Here is a 23,780-nt window from a genome sequence, read left to right on the forward strand (position 1 = left end):
CACAGCCAACAATTGTGTGAATCTGAGAGTCAAGACCTTGGAGAAATACTCACTCTTAGCCAGATAGACTGACAGCCTGACTTCACTACACGTGGCAGCTTTGTGCATGTCAAAGGCACTCTGCACATGCTGAGTCAAACTCTTGGCAGTCAGTTCAAAATGAAAAACAAAAATGAATGATGGCATCTCTTTGTTCGAACCAGGAAGCAAATGTCCTTATTTGAAGTGATTAAGGTGTGGTGTAATTGTACGGAAAGAATGAGATTGAATATTTATAGAATGTGTGGCGTGTGTGTGTTTTCCTCCTTCTCTTCAAAATCAACAACCCTCATGGTATACAGTCTTTCCAGGGAGGTGAGTCCAGAAAGAGCCAGGTAGGGTGCTGCAGCTAATGGAGAACGCTTGTCTTCCTGGAGAGGGGAGGCGGCAGCATTGAGGAGAGGTCAGTAGCATTTAAGGGGGGAATTGCAGGAACATACAGGAAACTGTTTTATACTGAGTCAGACTTTTGGTCCATCAAGCTCAATACTGACTGGCAGTGGCTCTCCAGGAGTTCAGGCAAGAGATCTCTCCCAGCCCTACCTGGAGACGCCAGGGATTGAACCTGCAACATTCTGCATTCACAGCAGATGCTCTACCCCTGAGCTAAGGCCCTTCCCTCAGAGGGAAGGAGGGCGGTTGAAGGAACATCATCAGACCTCTATTTAAGCCATGTGCTTATTCTGAAATTAACTTCCTTCTATTTAAGCAATGATCTCAGACGTTTCTCTCCATGAAGGTTAGAAACGCCGTCTATGGATTGAATATTAAACCACTTACCTGCTAATGCAGCCAGGAACAAGACTACAAAACAGGCAGGCAGAAATGTATGGCTTTTTAATGGTTAGCTCATAAAGGGAAGGAGCCTGAATTATGCTTCAGCTATGGGAGGGAAGGAGTATCTAGCAGTTAAAGTGACAGGGCTCCTATAAGCTGCAACGGGAACAAACCCTTTGTTCTGGGAAATCATTGTTTTGCCCCAGTTTTTGGCTCCAGGAGATGATACTATTGTACAGTGGTACCTCAGTTTAAGTACACAATTGGTTCCGGAAGTCTGTACTTAACCTGAAGCGAACTTTCCCATTGAAAGTAATGGAAAGTGGATTAATCCGTTCCAGACAGGTCTGCGGAGTACTTAAACTGAAAGTACTCAAACCGATGCGTACTTAAACCGAGGTATGACTGTACTTTTAAAGCACATCCCACCACAACTGCTAAGACTCCTGGGAACTGGAGTTGGGAAGCATTCTGGGAATTGTAGCTCTGTGAGTTTCCAGAACCCTTGGAGGTGGGAAATGTGTTTTAATGTGCTTTAAATATTGTGTGTGTGTGTGTGTGTGTGTGTGTGTGTGTGTGTGTGTGTGTGTGTGTGTGTGTACACAGCCTTAAAGTGAATTGTGAGCCTTGTCATTCTTTTTCATTGCACATCTCCCCCTTCAGGGGAAGTTAGGAGGACGCAGGGGGGGTGCATATTTTCTCTCTACCTCATACCTGTTTGCTGTACACAGACAGCTATTTTGCCTGCTGCGTCTGCTGCAGAATAATGGGAATGAGAACTTGAGCTCTGTTTGGGCATCGAACCAAATGTGTGAGGCCGTCAATTGTGCAGGAGGCATGGAGGGCGGGGAGGGAGGGTGCCCCCCTGCACCAGAACATCCTTGTACCTGCCGGCATCGCAGGGGGGGTAGAGTTTCAACAGCGGACGGCTGTGCCCAATCACAACATCTCACTGTGGAATGTTTGCCGCGCAGGAGCTCGGCCACAAAGCTCGGCCACACCGGCACTAGGACTGGGGAGCTGGGAGATCTCAGGTAATTGGGAGAGAGCCAGGAGTTTTACTGAGCGGCCGAGAGGAAGGATTCAGGGAAGACGGGCTTCTAAGTTGCATCTCCACCCCCAGAACTCAGGGAGACTCCTGTGAGCTCAGGGAAGAGGAAATGCTTCCAGCCCTGCCCTTTCACCTTTGGACATGAAATTGTATAGCACAGGTGACCGAGACTGAAGCAAAACAGCTTTCACCAGGAACTGGTTGGAGCAGAACTACAGTATCTCGAGGACACGGCAAAAGAAGGACCACTGAAGCAAGCAGACAAAGGGGGGAGCCGATGGCAGTTGTGCCCTCCTCGCTGCTGCTGGGGCTGCTGCAACTGATTGTGCTGAAAGGTGATTGATGGGAAGATGGGGGGGGAGGGAATGAATGTGGGAGTCAGTCTCTTAAGTTTCCTGCATCTTTAAGAGTAGTATAATAGAGGACGGTGTAGAAGGGAGTCTTTGAGTAATCGGTGACACAGGTGAAACAAAGATACAGGGTTTGTGGCAAGTCAAGGGTGAATGCAGGCTGTGTACAAACCACGCAGTTAAAGTGCACCCGCACGCGCGCACACACACACACACGAATCCTGGGAACTGTAGTTGTTAAAGGTGCTCTGTAAAGGGTAAGCTACAGCTCAGGGGGTGCTTTAGCTGTTTGATTTGTAGGCAGAGACCTCTTCCCCCATTACCATATCTGATATGTAAAAGAAAATGAGACCACTGGAGAGTCATATATTCAGCCTTCTCCTTTATGGGGAGCTGGTTCAGTTTGAGACACTCTGCACATTCTCAGATGCACTCTGAAAACAAAGGGTGAAGAGATGTGGACAGCATATGTGGTAAAGGAGATTTTGGCATGCATTCGCTGTATTCTCAAACATTTGTTTTCAGGACAAAGAATCTGTTTTCAAAAGCCATTTCGAGGCACTGAGGATCTATGTCTGTCTTCTTCACTCCAAAATGTGATGAGACCTTGGGTGCATTCAAACCTGGGGGATATTGCATTAGTTTTCCTGTTTTTTTATAATGCTAGAGATTCTGTCCTGTTTCCTAATGTTCCTTTCCCACTGAACTGTGGCTTTTTGACTAGTAGACCGGCATGTTTTGCCCAATTGCATTCACACCAGTTGGTGTGTACAACACAACAAGCAATGTCATCAGGCAGCGCTTCTACTCCCCCACCCCTTCTGCGCATGGGTGCTTCTATTCCCCCAGTATTCTTCCACAAAAACAGCAGGGCATCACTGTATGCTGATATACTGCCCCAATTTACGTCTGTGACTTCCTGGGTTAAGGAGGCTACAAACAGATTATTATTTTTCTGGAATCAAATAACCCAGAAATGAGCACTAAACATGTGCTATATTCCATTGTTTTTCTGGAAATGGCTTTTACACCATGTGAAAGCTCAGATGTGATCGATGTTAATAGTTAGGAAAACATCAGGAAAATGGAACAAACTACCTTGTGAATGCAGCCCTTGCTTAAAATCATATTGTTTTCAGTCATCTCAGCAATTGGGGGGGTATAATTTCTGCATTGTCTTAGTCTGTTTATTAACATATTTATGTCTCTGATAAATTAAAAGAGGAGGATGTGGAATGCACTTCTATTTTCAGGATTATTTAGCTATTAATTTTCCTTCCCATTAGCCATGGAACTGAGGATCACACGAGCAGGGTTAACCGGTGGTCTCCCATCCAAGCACTGACCCCACACAGTCCAGCTTAGCTTCAGCAATTTTCTGTATTCTGTGCCTTTTTCAAGCCATGCCCTTGGCAATACCAGACACAGAGGCAGAGCAGAAGCATTTAGCTGGTGTCCTGTCAACTGTGTTGCCTTACCCCAGTGATGGTGAACCTATGACATGCGTGTCAGACGTGACACACAGAGCCCTCACTGCTGGCACACACCCCATCAGCCCATCCGCGCTGTTGTTCTTGTTTCCCCCCCCCCCCATTTGTTCTCCCGCTGCTCCTCACGCTACAGCTTGTCTCCGCTGTTAAAACCCAGATCCTTTGTTGTTGTTGTTGTTGCTGGTAGCCAGAGATTGGTTTTTTAACCCTATCTGTGCTTTTGTTCCTCGCGCTTTGGTAGACTATGTCAGTGCTGCGTGTTAGTTCCAGTGAAGGTATTATTCGTCATTTATTTCTGTTCTCTTTCCACCCCAAAAAGTGCAGCAGCATTGGGGCATCCCCCCCAAAAAAAGCAAAGCAACTTTTGCACCCAAAAAAAAACCTCCAAAACTTGGGGGTCAGCAGCTCCCCCCAAAAAGCTCAACAACTCTGGGCACTTTGTGATAAATAAGGGTTTTTTTGTTTGATTGGTTAAATAATTAGTTTTTGGTTTATTAAATACAGTTATATATTACAATTATACATTTTTGTTATTTAAACTATAAATATCACAAAATTTTGATTTTTTTCTCTCGAAGTGACACACCACCCGAGTTATGCTCGGTTTTGGGGCGAATTTTGACACACCAAGCTCAAAAGGTTGCCCATCACTGCCTTACCCACCCACCCAGTACATGGCAGTGACATTGTTGATGGGCAGTCAGATAAGTGCCACCTCCCTGGCCCTCCAACTTCTACTACCTGGGATGGGCAGGGTCATCGTGACAATTTTCCTCTTATGCACACATCAACTTGTTCCTTTGACAAGGAAGGAAAACACATCCTCCAAAGTGCAAAACCTGGAGTGTTTCCAGATGAACCTCCTATACCATTTCCCAAACAGTTTCATTTCTGTGTTTACACCATGTCCGCATGACATCATCACCATTCTTTTATAGTCACCCTGCCCATATCTGACATTTATGGAAGATCTAGAGCAGGCATCCCCAAACTGTGGCCTTCCAGATGTTTTGGCCTACAATTCCCATGATCCCTAGCTAACAAGACCAGTGGTCATGGATGATGGGAATTGTAGTCCAAAACATCTGGAGGGCCGAAGTTTGGGGATGCCTGATCTAGAGCATTAGCACAAAAATATTTAGATGTGGGTGTTGGTTAAAAATTGAATTTTTAAAAAATGGAAGCTGGGTGGTATGGTTCATCAAGGAGTAACTAACCCCACACCCAGACACCCATGGCTGCACATCTTCACCCCAACTTGCTTCTCCTCTCTTAATTTCTCCCAAGCTCTTTTTGTTTTGGCTCCTTGAGATAGCCAGACATGCTTTCACTTTCATTCATACAAATATTGGTCCTGTAGAGCCCTTTGCTCAGGACCACTAAGTAGTGAATGTGAACAAGTGCCCACGGCTTGCTGTTTTAATGTTTAACTTTAACTGAAGACCTTCCAGCATTCTACTATCTCTTAATGAGGAACCACTGTAATAATGTTCTGACCTTTAGAACAAAGAGATATCTTCCAGTTATATTTCATGTGTGTCATTTAATGGAATGCATAGGCTGGGTTTCTCAATCTTGTAATGCAAATTATGGTGTGTACATATGCTTGCAAAACTTACCCTCTTTTGTGGCAAACCTGTTGGGAGTCTGAGGTGAGAAACCTCCACAGTAAAACTTGTTCCCAGTACCAGTCACTGCACAGAATCAAGAGAAAGTTTTAGATAGTTTACTCCTGCAGATGACAAGGCTCAATAAGTTCTGGCTGTAGATATATACAGCTTGTAGGCTTTTGCAGATATAGATACCAGTATATACAGGTACAGGTACATACAAGTACAAAGTTGCAATACTCTGTTGCTCTAAATAAGTTCAGCAATTCACTGGACAAGTAACTCTGACTAATAGGCAAATACACCTGAGATGACATGCATTAATCACAGATATAGTCCAAGTTAGTGGCCATCGCTGCCTCCCGGGGAAGCAAATCCTGTAGTTTAACTATGTGCTGCATGAAGTCAGGAGTATTAATTTTCTAACAAAATTGGGCAGAGTCTTCCTTCTGCTCTTACCTACAAACTTATATTTGTGCATTGTCTCTTATTTGAAATGTATTTTCTCTCTTTCCCCCCCCCAGATGCTGCTAGCTCCGAAGCAGGTATGTAATATATTGGAAACTATTTCTGTACGTGTACAGGAATTTCACAGGCCAGAGGGAGAGTGAATGGTTAAACAAAAATAAGCTCTCTCAGAATTATAGTGCTGATACAAACCTAACAGCCAATTTCTGATCCCAGCCTATCACAACCTCGTGTCACTTAGACGTTGTTAGATTCCAGTTCCCATCAGCCTCAGCCAGCCTGGCCAATGGTCAAAGATGATAGAAGTCACGGTCCAAAAACATCTGGAGGACCACATGTTGTGTGAGGCTGCTGTAGATGCAATATACCCATGTTGTACTGAATCTACTGTAGACCACTACAAGTAGACAGCCAAAGCAAACAAGGTGTCTCATAGACATAACTGCATTTTCCCAGAAAGACTGCTTACCCACCAGTTGGAAATGAGTGGTGCAATCTGGTGCAGTCGAGGCAGTTTGTGGCAGCCTTCTGGCTTCAACATGGCCTGGAGAGGATGTCACTTCCTCCTCCATCAGCCACACTGAGCGGTGGGGCTCACCCACACTTGCAGGCAATCACAGGCAACCTTGGGGGCATTGGTAGGGAGCAGACCAGAGGGGAAACTTCTTCCCTCTGGTTCACTCCCTGGCCATAAAAGCCTGTTGCACTTAGGCCCCAGCCTCAGTCATGGGCAGCTTCTCCCACCCACCCTTTGGTTGCCATATTCGGGACCAGGGATGAATTTGCCTTCAGACTAATTGGGCCTTTCAGGGAATTAGCCAACCTCATAGCAATTGTCACAACTTGGTGGCAGATATGGCATTGGGTTGGATCCTTAGTCTATTGGATGGGGGGTGCCCTACTCCAAGGGATTGGGGTATCCCCTAAATAGATCCTGGGAATTTTGCTACCGCCCGTGTAATACGGTAGTATCAATCTTATCCTCAAGGAGAACCTTGACATGAAAAGAGTCAGCAATTCCGGGTTGTTCTGCTAGTATTGGTTTGATTATATGCTGTCTAACCTGTTTATACAGATGACAATGTAATAAAATGTGTTTCATACATTCAACGTTGCAAGATGACGTACATGGGATTGTGTTTTTGGGGGGAAACAAGATCATAAGGCTGCAATCCTTTCATACCTAGGAGTAAGTACCAAATTACTCCTGGGGGACTTACTTCTGGATAGGACATACATAAGACCGCACTATAAATTTTAAGTATTTACTTGCCAGGGGGAAAATATTCCTCAAAACCCAAAAGGATCAGTCATTGGAAAAGTTACTTAGAAATTATTATACAAATAAATTTGCCACGGCAAATTTAGACGCTTCATTTCACATCTTGCCTTGTAAGAATTCTGTTTTTGTGATCACTACAGTCTACCTTCCTTTCTTCTCTCTTTTTCACAGTCTGTGGACAGCCTGTGTTATCTCCACGTATTGTGGGAGGGGATGCAGCCCCCGAGGGCGCATGGCCATGGCAAGTCAGCTTTATGGAGGGCACCAAGCCTGTATGTGGAGGCTCCCTCATCAACGAGAAGTGGGTGGTGTCTGCAGCTCACTGCTTCACTAAGTGAGTATCCAATACCTGCATGTCGCTGGGGAGCCATTATGCAGCTTTGTCCCAGAGGCAGCTGTAAGGCCAGGCGAATGTTCTGCGCCTACCAGACAGATACTTGTTCCCTTTGTCTCAATAACACCAAAGGTGGTTTTTGTTTTCCCCCAAAGTGGTGTGGGAAGGATCAGTTGTTACTTTCTGTTCCTCCCCTTTTCATTACTTCCTCAGTGCTTTCATTTCTTTTCTGGCCATATATAATGGGCTAACACTATTTGTGATGTTGTTGTTTTTGGTTTTACCTGACCTGTCAAGGGTTGTTGTTTTTGGTTTTACCTGACCTGTCAAGGGTTAACTCCACGCTCAAGGCTGGCTGGCTGAACATTCTATTAGGGAAGGAATGCTCGTGTTTAAAAGGGAGGAGGAGCCGTTTGTCAGTTAGTAGAGGGTTTTGGGGAACGGGAGCATGTGTGGTTAATAGAAAAAGAAGAAGGTCTTATAGTGAGGATAGGTTTAGGTAAAGGTTGGAAAAGATATAGACATTGAATGCTTGACAAAGGGGAAATAACAAAAACCAAGCTTGTACACATGAAACCATCAAGTATTCGTTATGACTAGAAGGAAATAAATATTCATTGTTTAAGTGCCAAGTAAAGAGTCATCTGTATTATTTTCCAGCAAGGTATCAGCACTTGTTTAAGTGGAGACACCGCAAAGGACAAAACTTCCAACAAGAGAAGAATGGATAGTTTGTGTCTTTGAGTCTCACTGAGGGGGGGGGGTGAATAGGAGCACAAACCTAAAGTGTCAGAGTGTTGCCTCAGTGGAGAGGTAATCTTTTGCAGTGGGGGAAGTTCAGGGAGAGTGAGCCCCTTTACTGTGGACAAAAGGCAAAGTCTCGTAAATAGTCCAAAAAGTGCAAATGATACCAGGCCGCGTTTGCTGGAAGAAAAAACTCATTCCTATCAAGCCCACGGGGTAGAAGGGTTTACAGCAAAGCGAAAGGGAGAGAGGGAGGTTAGTTTTACCTCAGGATTCCCTAGTAGCTCTTTAAGTGATATAGAGGTTGAAGTGGAAAAGACGAAAGAAAAGGATTTCATCGCACCATACTCGTAACTATTTCCAGAGATCTTCTCAGAAGCTGAATCCTTCAGATTGCACATGGGGTGGGAGGGATAAGTTCTTTACAAGCCTATACCAAATCCTCATGTATGGAAGGAGGGAGGGAGGTCTTTAGGAGACCAGTTGCAAAAACGATGGCACTTTTGAGAACCAAAAACCTGCTGTTCCATGAGGGGAACCATGGTGTCATGGTGGGCCCAACAATATTTTTCCTCTCCAGGCTATGTACCCAAGTGACTTAGGCAGCTGAATCTTCTGATAACACTGGCAGTGAGGCAGCTTCCTCCACCACACCTAAGGGAAGCAGGTTACTGGTAGCTTAAGGGTCTGAGGCAAGCTACATGCTGCACACAGCTGTGTCCACCCAACACCTGACAGACTCCGGAAGAACAGCTGCTGCCATTGCACCTTTTGCCCAAGGTGGCCACCTCCCTCTGCCCAATGATAGAGCCGTTCTTTCACAGTGTATATGCCACAAAGCCTATGACAGGGAATAGTGGAAAGCAGAGGTGAATGTTATGAACAGAGGCATCTTTAAAGATGTGCCATGGTCAACAAAGCATAGCCACTCAAAGGAAGCAGTCTTGCTTGCAGTCTCAGCAAGACAGGATCTGAGGTTGCGCAGAAACCAAAACCTCCCTGATTCACTTGCTTTTCACTCTTGTTTTCTCTCTTCCAGGGGTTTCGAACAGTATGAAGTCCTGCTGGGGGCCCATAAGCTCTCAAACCCCTCTTCCAACCTTGTGACAACTACTGTGCAACAGGTTATTTCTCACCCTGACTATAAGGAACATGATGGCTCTCCTGGGGATATCGCTTTAGCGGAGTTGAAGGACTCACTGCATTTCAACAACTACACCCTCCCAATCTGTCTGCCGGACTCTTCTGCACAGTTCTCCATGAACGCAACCTGCTGGGTCACAGGCTGGGGGCAGGTTAAAGACGGAGGTGAGGAAGAACGACAGGGCATGCTGTCATGCAGACCAGCCTTCCCCAACATGGTGCCCTCTAGATGGTTTGGACTACAATTCCCATCATCCCTAGCCAGCATGGCCAATGGACAGGGACAATGGGGGGGGTTGCAATCTAAAATATCTAGGGAGAACCCAGTTGAAGAAATCTGTTTTAAATTTTGAGGGCCAAACTAAATATTATGTTGTTCATGCTTGCTTAGAATGACTACTTTTTTTGGAGGGAAAGTATGCAACTGGGTTCGTGATCCACATTAGCAGGAAACGATTTCCAAACTAAATTACTGCTGAAAAACCAGCCTTTCGCAGCTGTTATGTTCCAACCCAAGTACTGTTTACGTCTAAAAAGCAGTAGAACAGGCTTCCCCAGTGCATGTTACCAGGGGCGGTGATTTGTCTGAGTGTCAAAGTATGGTGTGTTCTTCCACAATGTGCTCACTGCTAAAAGTATGAGTGTCCACACGAAGCGCCCAGAACTCAGCTACATTGGCAAAGAAAAAGTGCTTTTATGCATTATAACACTGTGACACCAGATGGCGCTGTGGAGTCCTGTCTTTCGTCAATGTGATTTCCCTTTATGAAGTTTAGAATGTGTTTTCCTGAAACTATTTTTGGACGTGTCTAGATCCAGCCCCAGAGACCCTCTATTCCATTTTCATTCAGCTGTCCAATTTTTGTCTTCTGCAGTGGCCTTGAACCCCCCACAAATACTTCAGGAACTGGAGGTCCCCCTCATTGACCGAGACACATGCAACTCTCTCTTCAACAGTGCCCCAGCGCCAGACCTGCCTGAGAATCCTGTCCTAAATGATATGATCTGTGCTGGTTACCCAGAAGGCGGGAAAGATGCCTGTCATGTAAGATCCTCATTATCCTACATGTCATAAAAACCATTGCCAATCTTGGGCCTAGTTTTATAACCAACTGTTCATAAATGTTGTAAGTTTACTCAGAGGGATGTTCTATCCCTGACTCTACAGTATCCTGAGGAAAGACAGGGAACTAAATACACTGTAAAAAGACGTGTGCCTACAGAACCCCAAGCCATGTCTTCCTGACCTGGACCTAGTCCATGGATCAGTCATACCCGTCAACTATCCCAGACACCCTGATTTACAGAAGCCATCTCAGATTTTGATGAGCTCCCGGGATGTCCCAATTTGGCTCCCACAAAAGCACAGTCCCAAAAGATGAACTTGGGGGGGGGCATGCTCTCAGAAGAGTCACTTAACTTATGCAGGACCTCCGCTCCAAAAGGCGCATGTCCCGATTTCACTCAGAAGCATGTTGGAGGGTTTGGGACCAGCAAGCTTTTTTTAGGGGATCAAGGAGCTAATCTTTCAGTGGCAAACTGTACCGCCACTGGGTAGGATCAAGGTCAACATGGTGGGGCAGAGCCAAGAGCAAATGATTGCTCAGCGAAATGATTCAGAGGTGTATAAAATGATGCCTGATATAAAGAAAAAGGATAGAGAGACAATTCGGCTCCCTGCCTCTCTCATAATACTAGAACCCAGGACTATCGAATTAAGCGGAATGCTGAGGGATGCAGGGCAGATGAAAGGGAATACGACTTTCATGCATTGCATAGTTAAAACTGAAATTCGTTCTCACAAGTTGCAGCGACAGCCACCAACGTGGATGGGTTTAAAGGGGGAATAAACAAATTCCTTGAGGATAAGGCTGTCCACAGCTATGAGTAGGAATGGGAGTTCAGTTATAGGGGCTTGCAAGCGTCTGGCTTGCAAGTGAGACCTGAGCCTTACTCCAACTTATCTAACCATTAACCCAAATCTGGCCTCAGGAAGCTTCCCATAGTCACATTCTAGCTGCCATCTCCCCCTCTCTCTTTCTCTCCGCAGGGTGACTCTGGAGGACCCTTGGTTTGCAGGTGTGAGGCAGGTTGGACCCTGGCTGGGGTTGTGAGTTGGGGACAGGGCTGTGCCGAACCAAACCACCCTGGTGTCTACACCTTAGTGCCTTACTATGCCAACTGGATCGCCGATCATGTACCCAACCTAAACTTTGTGGAGTGCAACCGTGCTGGATGGCACAGTGCCCCCATTATGACACTTTTCCTTGCGTCTCTTGCTCTGGCCCTCCCTTGAGGTGCCATCTCTCCACCGGCCTGCAGCCCACATGGTACTGCTAACTGGACTCTGTTAAGAAGTATCCAAAAGGACTGTGTGAAGTAGGGTAGAGTTTCTGGGAGTCTTCTCCCACTTCCGTCAAATTAATTGGGGCACATCTGTGTTACCCATTTTTTAAAGAAAAAATAAACTCTTTGATAGTGCTGGTGTTTAATGTCAATCACTCAGTTTTAAAAGGGAAATCCCCGAAGATAGTTTAAATTATGTGAATCAATTCTGCAGCTGAGGTGGGTGAAAAATGTTGACTTTCATTTCTTTGAATTATGTGAATGTCTTTGATGCAGTCCAGGTTTGTCTGTGGTACGTTTGTTTACATCATTAATATACTGCTATATTTACAAATGTTTTGGCGCTTGCACTCTTTGAATGATCACACACTCTTTTCCTCTCGTCGCTCAGGTGCATACCTGGGATCACCAAAGGCAGTTTTGCAATCCAAACAGTGTCATTTGTCAGCGCCTTTGGAGAATTAACTTCCTTAGGGAATTTTTCACGAGCATTCAGCATGCGTAGCAATGCTTTGGTATTATCACATGGGGGGGAATTAAAGGGATTATCTAGACCAGCATTCCCAGACTTCGGCCCTCCAGATGTTTTGGACTACAATTCCCATCTTCCCCAACCACTGGTCCTGTTAGCTAGGGATCATGGGAGTTGTAGGCCAAAACATCTGGAGGGCCGCAGTTTGGGGATGCCTGATCTAGACTGTCACTGTTTCACAGGAGGAATCCAACTGAAAATTTAAATTTGCACAGTCAAAATGGATTAAAGCGCTGTAGTGCAACAAACCCACTAAATACAAAAAGACGGAATTTTTTGAGTATGCAAAGCAACAGAAAAATGCACTGGGATAACCAGTGATTGAAAAGGAACTATATAATCTCATTGAAACACAGGACACTAGCTGCCATATATGAAGTCAGACTGTTAGGCTATGTACTGTCTGCAGCGACTGGTAGCAGCTAGAGATGTGAAGGCCCGGGGAAAAACTGGAAAAATGGGGGGGGCAGGGGGTTTTTTTGTTTTTTTTTTTTCCTGAAGCCTTTTTTTGTTTTTTCCAAAAAAAATTGAAAAAAAATAAAAAAAGATAATGGAATGTTTTATTTTAACATGATGAAAAAAAATATTTTAAGATAGGGGGTTCAAATATTTTATAAATCATTTTTAAAAAATATGTATGGTATCAGATTATTCTAATTTCTGTGAGGACAAGCAAGTCCTAGGTTGCAAACTGAACTCTCCAATGCAAGAACAAGATACATTTCTTCCTTTAGGAGGTGCTGTTGTCACCAGAATAGAAAAAGGTTTCAGTTTTGTTTTTGCATGTGTGTGGTATGCATTGGTTCTGTTCCTTTTCACTAGACCTCAAAGCACTGGAAGAAAATATAGAGCAACAAAAAGGGCCAGAAAGTATATGTGTTGTCGTGGCAATCAAAGAAGTGTTATGAAAGAAAAAAAGAAATGAAAATATTTTAAACATTAAATGCTGTAAAACAGTCTTTAAAAAGTGAAATAAACTAATTTAAGCATACAGTAATAGCTAAAGTGGTTAACAGACCACACACATCAGTGTGAGGAAATACATAAGGTCTCATGGGCAAAACATGGGAGGTGGAGTAAGCATGTTGCATAGCAAACAGTGATGAATGACAAGTTCAATGTCAGTTCCTGTTTGGATACACTATATTTTTAATATGCTAGTTGTGATAATTTTATGCCCATTAAAATTGTCCATAGTTATATTTTATGTTTCTAAAGCAGGCATCCCAAAACTGCGGCCCTCCAGATGTTTTGGCCTACAACTCCCATGATCCCTAGCTAACAGGACCAGTGGTCAGGGATGATGGGAATTGTAGACCAAAACATCTGGAGGGCCGAAGTTTGGGGATGCCTGTTCTAAAGTAACAGAATGATTTTCAATCTGGAAAAGGGAAAAAAGTGCTAATGTAGCATTTTTTCAATTTTTCAGGAAAAAGGGGGGGGACCAGGGGGTTTTCCGAACTTCAAAATTTCCAGAAATTTTACATCTCTAGTAGCAGCTGTCCAAAGTTTCAGGCAAGGGACATTCCCAGTCCTGCCTGGAGATGTTGGGGATCAAACCTGTGACCTTCTGCATGCAAGGCAGATGCTCCTCTGCTGAGCTACGGCCCTTTCTCCATTGCTCAGTGAAAACGAATGAGTGCAAACCAAGAATGCTCAATAAACAGTGGACATCGTATAACCTCCAAGCCAATTTTGTGCTAAATAAGCAGCTCACCTGGGAGAGTGTTTCCTGGTCACTGTGTGGTGTCTGTGACATGCATTTATCTTAGTTGAGATCATCTCATAGCTTCTGTTCTACAGATATGCAGCTTGATAGTTCGATACCAACATTGTCTGGCTAGTTTCATCCCAGCGAAACATGGCACTTCGTTATATATGGCTGAATTTCCCCCTTCCTGTGTTCATTTACTCTACAAACAGACAGACCGACACCCAGTTCTAACCCACATGTGTCTCCCAAAACCAATCCAGGAGACAACATATTAGCAGTGACTTTTTCAAGGGATGGGTACAGGGAAACAGGGACAGTAGAAGCATACCTGTGGTGTTTTCTTGTTGGTTGGGTGTTCAAACGAGCCGATTACCGGCTACTGCTCATGTTCACAGGACTGTATGATTAAAATTGAAGCAGACTAGCAGCCTCATGCCATGTTGGCTGTCACTGATGGGAGATGCAGTCCAAAATATCTGGAGAGCACCAGGTCAGCAAAAGCTGCCCTAACATCTGTCGCCTGGTCACTTTTGGACACAAGCCACCAGGATATTCTCCCACGAAGGTCATCAACTATGTCTAAATTACTTGTGAATTGGGAAAATGGTCCATTGTTACATAGAAAAGTAGCCTTTTAACTTCGACCAGTTGAGTTACATTTATCTTTTACCGATCTGTATTTCATTTCATTTCACTGTTATTCCTCTGGAATCTTTCTACTGCCATCCGCCAATCCTATGTACTAATATTGACCTCCTGCTCTGAGAGCTATGATCCTTATGTAACCAAAATGGCATTATCCACCCACAACAGGGGTGGTACTGGCAGGTTTGAAGTCACTCAAAGTTTTGCAGAACAACAACAAAAAGTACAGTAGCCACAGAATGCTGATTGGCTGTTGGGTGGGGAAGGACAGAAGACAGATGGAATGGAGTAGCCTGAAAGAAGGTGTGCCTGGCTGGGTGGCACATTGAAGAAGAGCACCCCTTGCAGATCCATGTGCTCTGTTCTTATTTTTAGAAGGCTCTTCTCCCTTCTGTTTCTGTTTCCTCTTTCAGTTACACATTGTTTCTCTTCACCTATTGAACAAAAACAGGGTGACCTTTCAGATGGTGACAAAGTTGTTTAAAATATTCAGAGGTGATACAGTGATACACTTCTGAACACTAGTTGTTCGGAATCGTAGGTGGGAAGAGCTGCTGTTGCAAACTTTCCCTGGGCATCAGTTGGCCATGATGAGAACAAGATGTTGGTCTACATGGGCCACTGACCAAGTCCAACAGGGCTCTACTTCTGTCCTTGATGTCCTCTGCTTCAGGCTCAGCCTACAAAAGACCAGGGTCCGGTCACCCTGAGCTGGTTGATCCAACCTGTCTATCGACACAAGATGGCCATTCTGAAGCCCCAGGTGTGCAGGCAGCATGGGTCACCCAAGGCTGTGGGTCAAGACCAGGAAGAAGAAGAAGAGTTTGGATTTGATATCCCGATTTATCACTACCCGAAGGAGTCTCAAAGCAGCTAACATTCTCCTTTCCCTTCCTCCCCCACAACAAACACTCTGTGAGGTGAGTGGGGCTGAGAGACTTCAAATAAGTGTGACTAGCCCAAGGTCACCCAGCAGCTGCATGTGGAGGAGCAGGGATGCAAACCAGGTTCACCGGATTATGAGTCTACCACTCTTAACCACTACAACACAGGAGAAGTAGAAGCAAGGGAGTGGCAGAACTGGCACTCAAGAGATGGGCATCACCGCCACCATGGGCTACTTTCTCTGCGATGGTGCGCTGAATCCAGTCCATGTAGGAAGTCACCCGTGTGTGGATTCCCGGCCGCTTGGGCTTTGCACAGTCCACCCCAAAGCTCACCACTCCAGCCAGGAACCAGGTGCCATTCCGCTTGCAAGCTAAAGGCCCCCCAGAGTCACCCTAGAGAGAGGGAGAGAGAAAGACAAAGAAATATAATAGATTGCCTTATAAAAGGCCAGCCTTTTGTGCATTCATTCATTCATTCATTTTCCAGTATTTGTAGACCTCTTTTCACTACTGTGTAATCTAGCCCAATATTGTCTACCCTGGCTGGCAGCAACACCTCTCCAGGGTCTCAGGCAAGGGACTTTCTTATCACTTGCTGCCTGATCCTTAAAGTGGATACTGTTGTTGTTTAGTCAATTAGTCTTGTCCGACTCTTTGTGACCCCATGGACCAGAGCATACCAGGCACTCCTGTCTTCCACTGCCTCCCGGAGTTTCGTCAAATTCATATTGGTTGCTTCTATAACACTGTCCAACCATCGTCCCCTGTCATCCCCTTCTCCTTGTGCCCTCAATCTTACCCAACATCAGGGTCTTTTCCAGGGAGTCTTCTCTTCTCATGAGGTGGCCAAAGTATTTGAGCCTCAGCTTCAGCACCTGTCATTCCAGTGAGCACTCAGGGTTGATTTCCTTCAGAATGGATAGGTTTGATCTTTTTGCAGTCCATGGGACTCTCAAGGGTCTCCTCCAGCACCACAATTCAAAAGCATCAACTCTCCAGCGATCAATGTGGAGATACCAAGGGCATTTTTGTGTGTGATTTTCACTAGCATGTGCATCTATAGGCACATTTTACCCTAGTACCAGTATATGCATTTTTGCACATATTGCTTGGCTGGAGAACTACATTTCAGTCCACATATTGTTTCAGATGATGCAAATGTGGCAACTTAGCCTTTAAATACCAATGGAATCAGATTTGTCCCCCATCTCTAGTTCCAATGGCCCATTTGCAATATCTGAATTTGCAATATTAAGCTCTCATCCGAAAGCACCCACTGCCCCTCTTGCGTTGAAAGGCTCCAAGATCTTGAGATAAACCTCTTCCAGACAACCTCTTTATTGAGCATTCTCATCCTGCTTTCTCTGCAGGGAGATTAGACGATGTGGCTATTTAATGAGCATCCGTTCTGATTTGTCTGCAGGAAGGCTAGTCAAGGTTGCTTCTATGCAAGTGTTATAGCCCACACTTTCCAGTGCATATGCTTTTTTGATCGCAGCAGTCTGATAGTGTTTTGGGAAAAGTCCCAATCAATAATAATTGTACCACCTGAATTTGCCAGTATGTGACTTGAATTCCCAATAATAATAATAATAATAATAATAATAATTTATTATTTATACCCCGCCCATCTGTCCGGGCTTCCCCAGCCACTCTGGGCAGCTTCCAACCGAATATTAAAAACAGTACAGCTGTGACTTGTCTGGAAGTGCCCCAAGGATCCACTTTTCTTGGGATCTGTATTTTAAAGGACTGAACTTAAGGTTCTGGCTCTGCCCTGATCTACCCTAATCCACAGTCACCCTCTCATCCTAGCTGCCAGTTGCTTCCTCCTTGACCCCTCCCCAGTTTCCATTGCCCTTAATCTGCTGCTCTGATCCACAATTACTTGGCAAGTGTCTTTATTTCCATCTGGGTACCCAGCACAGATCATGTCCTTGTAGATCAACCGGTGGCCCAGAGGCACAGTCTCGGTGCCATTGGAGTCCTCATGGAACATCTGATCACATTCCTCAGTGCCTAGGATTGGCACTTCCAGCTCCTGCAACGTCCGAGCCATGAAGTAGCCTAAGACAAGGAAAGCAAAGGACCAAGATCAGCCACAGACTCAATGTCCCTTAACAGGATATACCATTTAGACCAGACGTAGGGAATTATTTTTTTCAGCCCAAATGCAATTCCCCTTTGGGCAGCTTCCGGTCATAGTCAGAGTAGACCCATTTACATTAATGGACATGACCAACTCAGGGCCATTCATGTCAATGGACTGCCTTGAAGCAGATGGCACTACAACCCGTTCTTACCATCTGCGGAGATGAGGCCCCAGCCAGTAACCCAACACGCCATCCCTACAGGGAAGGTGTCAGGATCCAAAGAGCTCGGAAGGCAGATAGGGGAGATGGTTCGGGAGAAATTGACTGCCTCTTTCAGCTGCATCAGGGCGATATCAGCACTAAGTCCTTCTCCAGCATAAGACGGGTGCACTATGATCCGGCTGACAGCAGAGGAGACCATGCTGGGCGCAGGCCTGGGGAGTTCGTATTCTCCCAAGTTTACTCGGAACTCGGGTAGCTTCAGTGGCCTGTGAGAGACAAGGAACAATAAGCATCTTGTGCGGGAGGAAGGCCTGGATTCAAATCCTACCTCAGCCCTGATGAAAGGCATTCTCTAATCCTACTCTGCCTCATAGGTTTGCCTGGTGGGTAACTTGGGGTTATTAACCGTCAAGCACTTTGCACCCTAAGGCTGCAGTCCTATAGCCACCAGGCAGGGAGGAAGCCCAGAGTCAGTCCTGCCATTTGGTAGAGTGAGGCAGCTGCAGATTATTTCAGCTGTAATTAAAGGGCAGCAATTGAAAGTTAGGACATTTGTTCTTGTGGCATTTTAGGCCATATTTACACCGTACATGTAAAGTGCTATGTTATCACTTTAAATAGTCATGGCTTCCCACTCGGAGAGCTACAATTCTCAGAATGGTTTAACCATTGATCCCTCTTCCCAGGGAACTCTGGGAACTGCAGCTCCATGAGAGAAATAGGGGCCTCTTACCTGTGCTATTTTTCTAGAAAAGAAGTTGCCAGAGCCCACCATGAATTTCTTTCTTGTTCTCGTAGAATAGCAATGGCACCCACCTGAGAGGTGCCAGAACTGAACTCCGGTGAGCTCTGACTGGGGGGGACGGGACACCCTGCTCCTAATTTCTCTCAGCATGCCTAATAAACTACAGCTTCCAAATAATTTTTTTTGGGGGGAGAAGCCATGACTGTTTAAAGTGTAGTGTAATCGTGTTTGACTGTATTGTGTTGATGTGGTCTAAAATGCTGCCCTGGGCTCCTTTGAGAGGAAAGGTGGGGTATAATCAATCAATTAAAAAATTAAATAACTGAACTGACTTGACTTGACTTGGGGAAGGAGGGAGTTGCCATTTGCTGCTCTACACCAGGCACCAAAATGTCTTGCATCATCCCTGAGAAAACCCAACGGAACTTACGTCTGAGAAGCCGTTTATTGGATTCCAAGTACTGTATGTTGGGTTGACAGGCAGAGAAAACTAATTACAGTTTTGTTGTTACAAAATAAAAAAAAATCCTTCAGTAGCACCTTAAAGACCAACTAAGTTTTTAATTTGGTATGAGCTTTCGTGTGCATGCACACTTCTTCAGAACAGTTTTGTTGTTGTTACTGTATGTATTAAGTTAACTGCAGTACTGTACTCCTTCTGGCCACCGTGGCTGCAGTTCTTACCCCGCCCACTGTGGCTGCAGTTCTCACTCAGGTCCACAACATGTAAATGAAGGATTGAGAGTGCTGTTCATGGATTGGGTAGCTAGGGGAAGTTTTGTTACTGTTGCAAGTTACTGAGCACTATATAAGCCATTCGGCTAAGCTACCGTACTGTTCAGTTCAGGACTCAGAGCTGAAATAAAGAGCTGGTTGCTTTAAGAGCTGTATCTTCATCCATCTTTCCCACGATTCAACAGTTGTCATCGTTCTCTTCCCTGCTGAGTTCTCTAAGGGCATCACTGAGAGTGAGGCAAAGAAAGCCGGCAGGCAGGGCAACCCCCATTACTGACTGTAAAGAGGAAGGCAAGCAGGCGGAGGGGGGGGGCGCTGAATGAAGTCACTAAAGAAAGATCATCAGAGCCAGTCCCATAAATATATTCCTAAATCAGACATGTGCTTCGGGTTCGCTAAAGATTTGTGCCGAGTAATAGTTAATGAGTTGTGCATAGCTGCCAAGTTATCCCTTTTTTACAGGGATTTTCCCTTATGCTGAATAGGCTTCCTCGCGAGAAAAGGGAAAACTTGGCAGCTATGGAGTTGTGGCATGTTGGCGTTGCAAACATCAGATCGGTTAATATTGAATTAATATTGCTCCTTCGACCGCCCTCTAGTGGAGCAGTGCAAAGCTGCGTCCTCCTTTCCCTCTCACCCTTCAAAGCAATGAGCAGCCGTCACCACCCACTGGGACGAGATCAGGCTTCCGCCACAAATGTGCAGCCGGTTCCTTCGTATGCTGGCTTGCCACGGCCATTCCCCTTCATCGGCCTTCTTCCCCCCGATGATCCGAGGGGCGAACACGTGGGGCCGTCCGCAGGCTGCAAAGGAACGAGGGAGAGAGGCGTCAGGCATGCGGCAGAGAGCAGAGGAGAAGCTGGCGAGCATCACCCTCGATGTGGTTTCATTGCAATTCTACAGGAAATTTAAGCCGCGCTAAATGTTGAGGCCAATAGTTTTGTCTTCCCAGGGCAGAGCTTTATCCGGCGGGAGCGGGCAGCTCTGGTTTGGGATGCTGTGCAGAACTGAGATGGCAATAAAACGACACATGGGCGTGCCACTCGCTCTAGTCAGATGAGATCACTGTCCTCCTGTGTTTTCCCAGTAGCCTTAGAAATATATCCATCTTCAAACTGGCGGACCCACCAAAATTTTCTCTTGGTTGTTGTTGTTTTTTAAAAGGGGAGAGGCAGAAAGAGTTGTAGCAAAGAAAAAAGAAAAAAAGAGGGGACCCGGGACATGCTTTGCCGGGGGTTGGACTGGATGGCCCTTGTGGTCTCTTCCAACTCTATGATTCTATGAAACAAGAAGGGGTCTATCTCTCTGAGTCTAGGGAAATGGAAGCAACTTCTCCAGAGGCACCTTGGAGCCTGATCCCACTGATTTCTTGGAGGAGGGGGTATGGGTATCCCTTCCCAGAAATCCTCTCTCACCTCTTTGTGTGGAAGCATTTTCAGCACCTGCAAGAGAAAATGAGACAGGATGAAAATAGTGGGAAATGATCGGCATTAGAAGGTGGAGATTGGACCACTTTTGTCCTATTCCTGACTAGCCAAGGAGCCCCACCCCTCCCTCCCCCATTCCAAAATCTGGTCAGTGGTGAAATACCACTGAGCCTGGGGTGTGGCAGAACACCAAAGGGTTATTTCTTCTCCAGCACTGGATTTCATTTACAGTATTTATTCATTCATAATTAAATTTCTATCCCATCTTTCCTCCAAGGAGCTCAAGGTAGTATACATACATGCTTCTCCCCTCTCCATTTTATCCTCACAACAACCCTGAGAGGTAGGTTAGGCTGAGAGATACTGACTGGCGAAGTGAGCTTCATGTCTTGAGTGGGTTCTAGTCTAATGTTCTACACCACACTGACAACAAACAACTCCCTTTCTCTCTGGCATTGCATTACCTGAAAGGGAACATGGAAGAAACCCGAAGCTTCCATGAGGGATATGAAGACAGAAACCATTTTGGTCCAGCTGAGGCAAATCATCGTATGCAAGCATCCCAATATGTCATTTGGGAATTTTACAGCTTCTAGCGTTCCCTGCTGTGGCCCATTCCCTTCTCATAAGAAGAACCCTGCTGGATCAGGTCCATGGCCCACCTAGTACAGCATCCTCCTGTTTTCACAGTGGGCAGTTCTCTGTGGGAAGCCTCAAAGCAATACTTCACTTGAGATTCCCAGCAACTGATACTCAGAGGTATCCTGCCTCCAACAGAGAGCATAGACATTGTGGCTAGCTCAGTTGGTAGAGCATGAGACTCTTCACCTCAGGGTCATGGGTTCGAGCCCCACATTGGGCAAAAAAGTGTCTGCATTGCAGGAGGTTGGACTATATGACCCTTGTGTTACCTTCCAACTCTACAGTTCTATGATTCCATGCTCCACGAAATTGGTCTGATCTTTTTTTAAAGCCATCCAAGTTGGTGGTCAACACTACTTCTGAAGTTTAAATATGTGTCATGTGGAGAAGTCCTTTCTTCTGTGTGTCCCAAATCTTCCAATATACTTCTTGTAGTAGCCTTGCTCCCAGATCCTCCACTTCACAACCTACCAGAAACCCCCAACTCTTCTCCCATACAACTGGATCATTCCTATCCAAAGAAAAGCAGAATGGACAGTCCAGGTGAGACGCAAAAGACCTGCCACCCATCTGGGAAAGAACAGGGGTTGTTCTCACATCCCCAGGTTGGTGAAAGGTTTAAAAAATGTAAAGGGCCCCTGGACGGTTAAGTCCAGCCAAAGGCAACTGTGAGGTTGTGGCATTCATCTCGCTTTCAGGCAGAGGGAGCCAGCGTTTGTCCACAGACAGCTTTCTGGGTCATATGGTATGGCCAGCATGACTAAACCGCTTCTGGCGCAAGAGAACACCATGACAGAAACTAGAGCGCACGGAAACACTGTTTACCTTCCCTCCGCAGCGGTAATAATAATAATAATAATAATAATAATAATAATAATAATAATAATAATTCATTATTTATACCCCGCCCAGCCACTCTGGGCAGCTCCCAATCGAGTGTTAAAAACAATACAGCATTAAATATTAAAAACCTCCCTAAACAGGGCTGCCTTCAGATGTCTTTTAAAAATAGGAAATCTGCTTATTTCCTTGACATCTGATGGGAGGGTGTTCCACAGGGCAGGCGCCACTACCAAGAAGGCCCTCTGTCTTATTCCCTGTAACCTCACTTCTCACAATGAGGGAACTGCCAGGAGGCCCTCAGCGCTGGACCTCAGTGTCCGGGCTGAACAATGGGGGTGGAGACGCTCCTTCAGGTATACAGGACCGAGGCTGTTTAGGGCTTTAAAGGTCAGCACCAACACTTTGAATTGTGCTCGGAAACCTACTGGGACCCAATGCAGATCTCTCAGGACCGGTGTTATGTGGTCCCGGTGGCCACTCCGAGTCACCAGTCTAGCTGCCGCATTCTGGATTTATCTACCTGCACTGGCATGCTTTCGAACTGCTAGGCTGGCAGGAGCTGGGACAGAGCAACGGGAGCTCACTCCGTTGCAGGGATTTGAACCACCGACCTTCTGATTGGCAAGCCCAAGAGGCTCAGTGGTTTACACAGCACCAGCCCCCCCCCCCCCACACACACACACAGCCTGGTGGCTCACCTCTCAGCAACAGCAGAAGCAGCACAATCTGGGAACAGCAGAAACTCAGCATGATAATCCTGCTCCGAGGTCAATGAAGGAAGGAGAGAGCACTGGGCTTGGTTGCTGAAGCACCCTTGGCACAAAACCCAGAGCAGCCTCTTGGTGTCACTGAGTACCAAAAAGGCTGCCAAGTAGCTACCTCCAAGCTGTTGGGTGCTGCCGCCCACAACCCGCCTACAGCCACCCAGTGAAGCCAGCTCAGCTGCCTACTTTTCACTACTGGGAGAGCAAGGCTCCCTAGCCCTTTCCATCTCCACCACTGGCCCTCTGGTTGGGGAGCAAGGGCTGGTGAGCTCTTAGTTCATGAAACATGTGCACACCTACCTGTTTGCATACATAGATGTGTGCCTATTGTAGGATTACCATAAGCAATGGAGGATGGGCTTCCTATTTCTTTAAAGTCATGTGGAACAGAGAATTTCAGTTGGCGTACTTCATTATTCAACAAGGAGGGGAAAGCTGCTCTGCACGCCCACAGAAATTCTTTCTTCAACATCATACAAAGCTACACATTTGTTCCTGGGCTCCATTCAAGTTGTTGTGGCTGACCTTTGAATGGTTTGAGATATGGGCACTCAAAAGACCAATCGTTCCTAGAACTCTATGCCCAGGGCCCAAATTTCATAGTGATGGTTTGGAGGCACCCCAAAAAAGCAAAGGAATGACTTCTCCACCAAATTTTGCAACTCCCCACCCCTGGAAGAGGGTCTGTCCCAAGCTAGTCAATCCCCTTTTCTCTAGAATAACAGAAAACCACCACTTAAGTACAGTACAGAATTTCAGTACTAATATTGGCTTATTGCAGGGGGAGAAGGTTGTCCCCATATTCAGCCATCAGGTTTTATTGGTATTACCTGTGTTCTTTCTCTGGGTGCTTTCTCCTATACAGCTAACCAACATGGTGCCCTTGTGACAACGTTG

General features: G+C 45.7%; 2 protein-coding genes across 7 annotated transcripts; one reads left to right on the forward strand and one right to left on the reverse strand.

Moving 5' to 3' along the window:
- Positions 1-308: 308 nt before the first annotated feature.
- LOC118094911 (prostasin-like) lies at positions 309-11,769 on the forward strand. Of its 6 annotated transcripts, none has more exons than XM_088656316.1 (7): positions 314-354; positions 1,791-2,202; positions 5,842-5,862; positions 7,239-7,401; positions 9,185-9,453; positions 10,164-10,333; positions 11,339-11,769. In XM_088656316.1, exons 2-7 carry the CDS (start codon positions 2,145-2,147, stop codon positions 11,582-11,584), a joined length of 927 nt encoding a protein of 308 aa, XP_088512442.1. In that variant the 5' UTR covers positions 314-354; positions 1,791-2,144; the 3' UTR covers positions 11,585-11,769. The 6 variants fall into 6 exon arrangements, with proteins under 6 accessions (XP_088512445.1, XP_088512442.1, XP_034991582.1 ...); XM_035135691.3 differs by having other exon boundaries at positions 316-442; positions 1,940-2,202; XM_088656317.1 differs by having other exon boundaries at positions 324-354; positions 1,940-2,202.
- A 356-nt stretch (positions 11,770-12,125) lies between these two features.
- Positions 12,126-23,775, reverse strand: LOC118094906 (serine protease 33). Its single transcript, XM_035135675.3, has 6 exons — positions 22,818-23,775; positions 20,623-20,649; positions 19,845-20,010; positions 17,716-17,993; positions 17,301-17,479; positions 12,126-15,805 (listed from the first exon to the last, which is right to left on the reverse strand). The coding sequence occupies exons 1-6, from the start codon at positions 22,867-22,869 to the stop codon at positions 15,560-15,562; spliced, it is 948 nt and encodes a 315-aa protein (XP_034991566.2). The 5' UTR covers positions 22,870-23,775; the 3' UTR covers positions 12,126-15,559.
- Positions 23,776-23,780: the final 5 nt, after the last annotated feature.

This window comes from Zootoca vivipara, chromosome 12, assembly GCF_965207765.1.
Source record: "Zootoca vivipara chromosome 12, rZooViv2.hap1.1, whole genome shotgun sequence".
Lineage (NCBI taxonomy): Eukaryota > Metazoa > Chordata > Lepidosauria > Squamata > Lacertidae > Zootoca > Zootoca vivipara.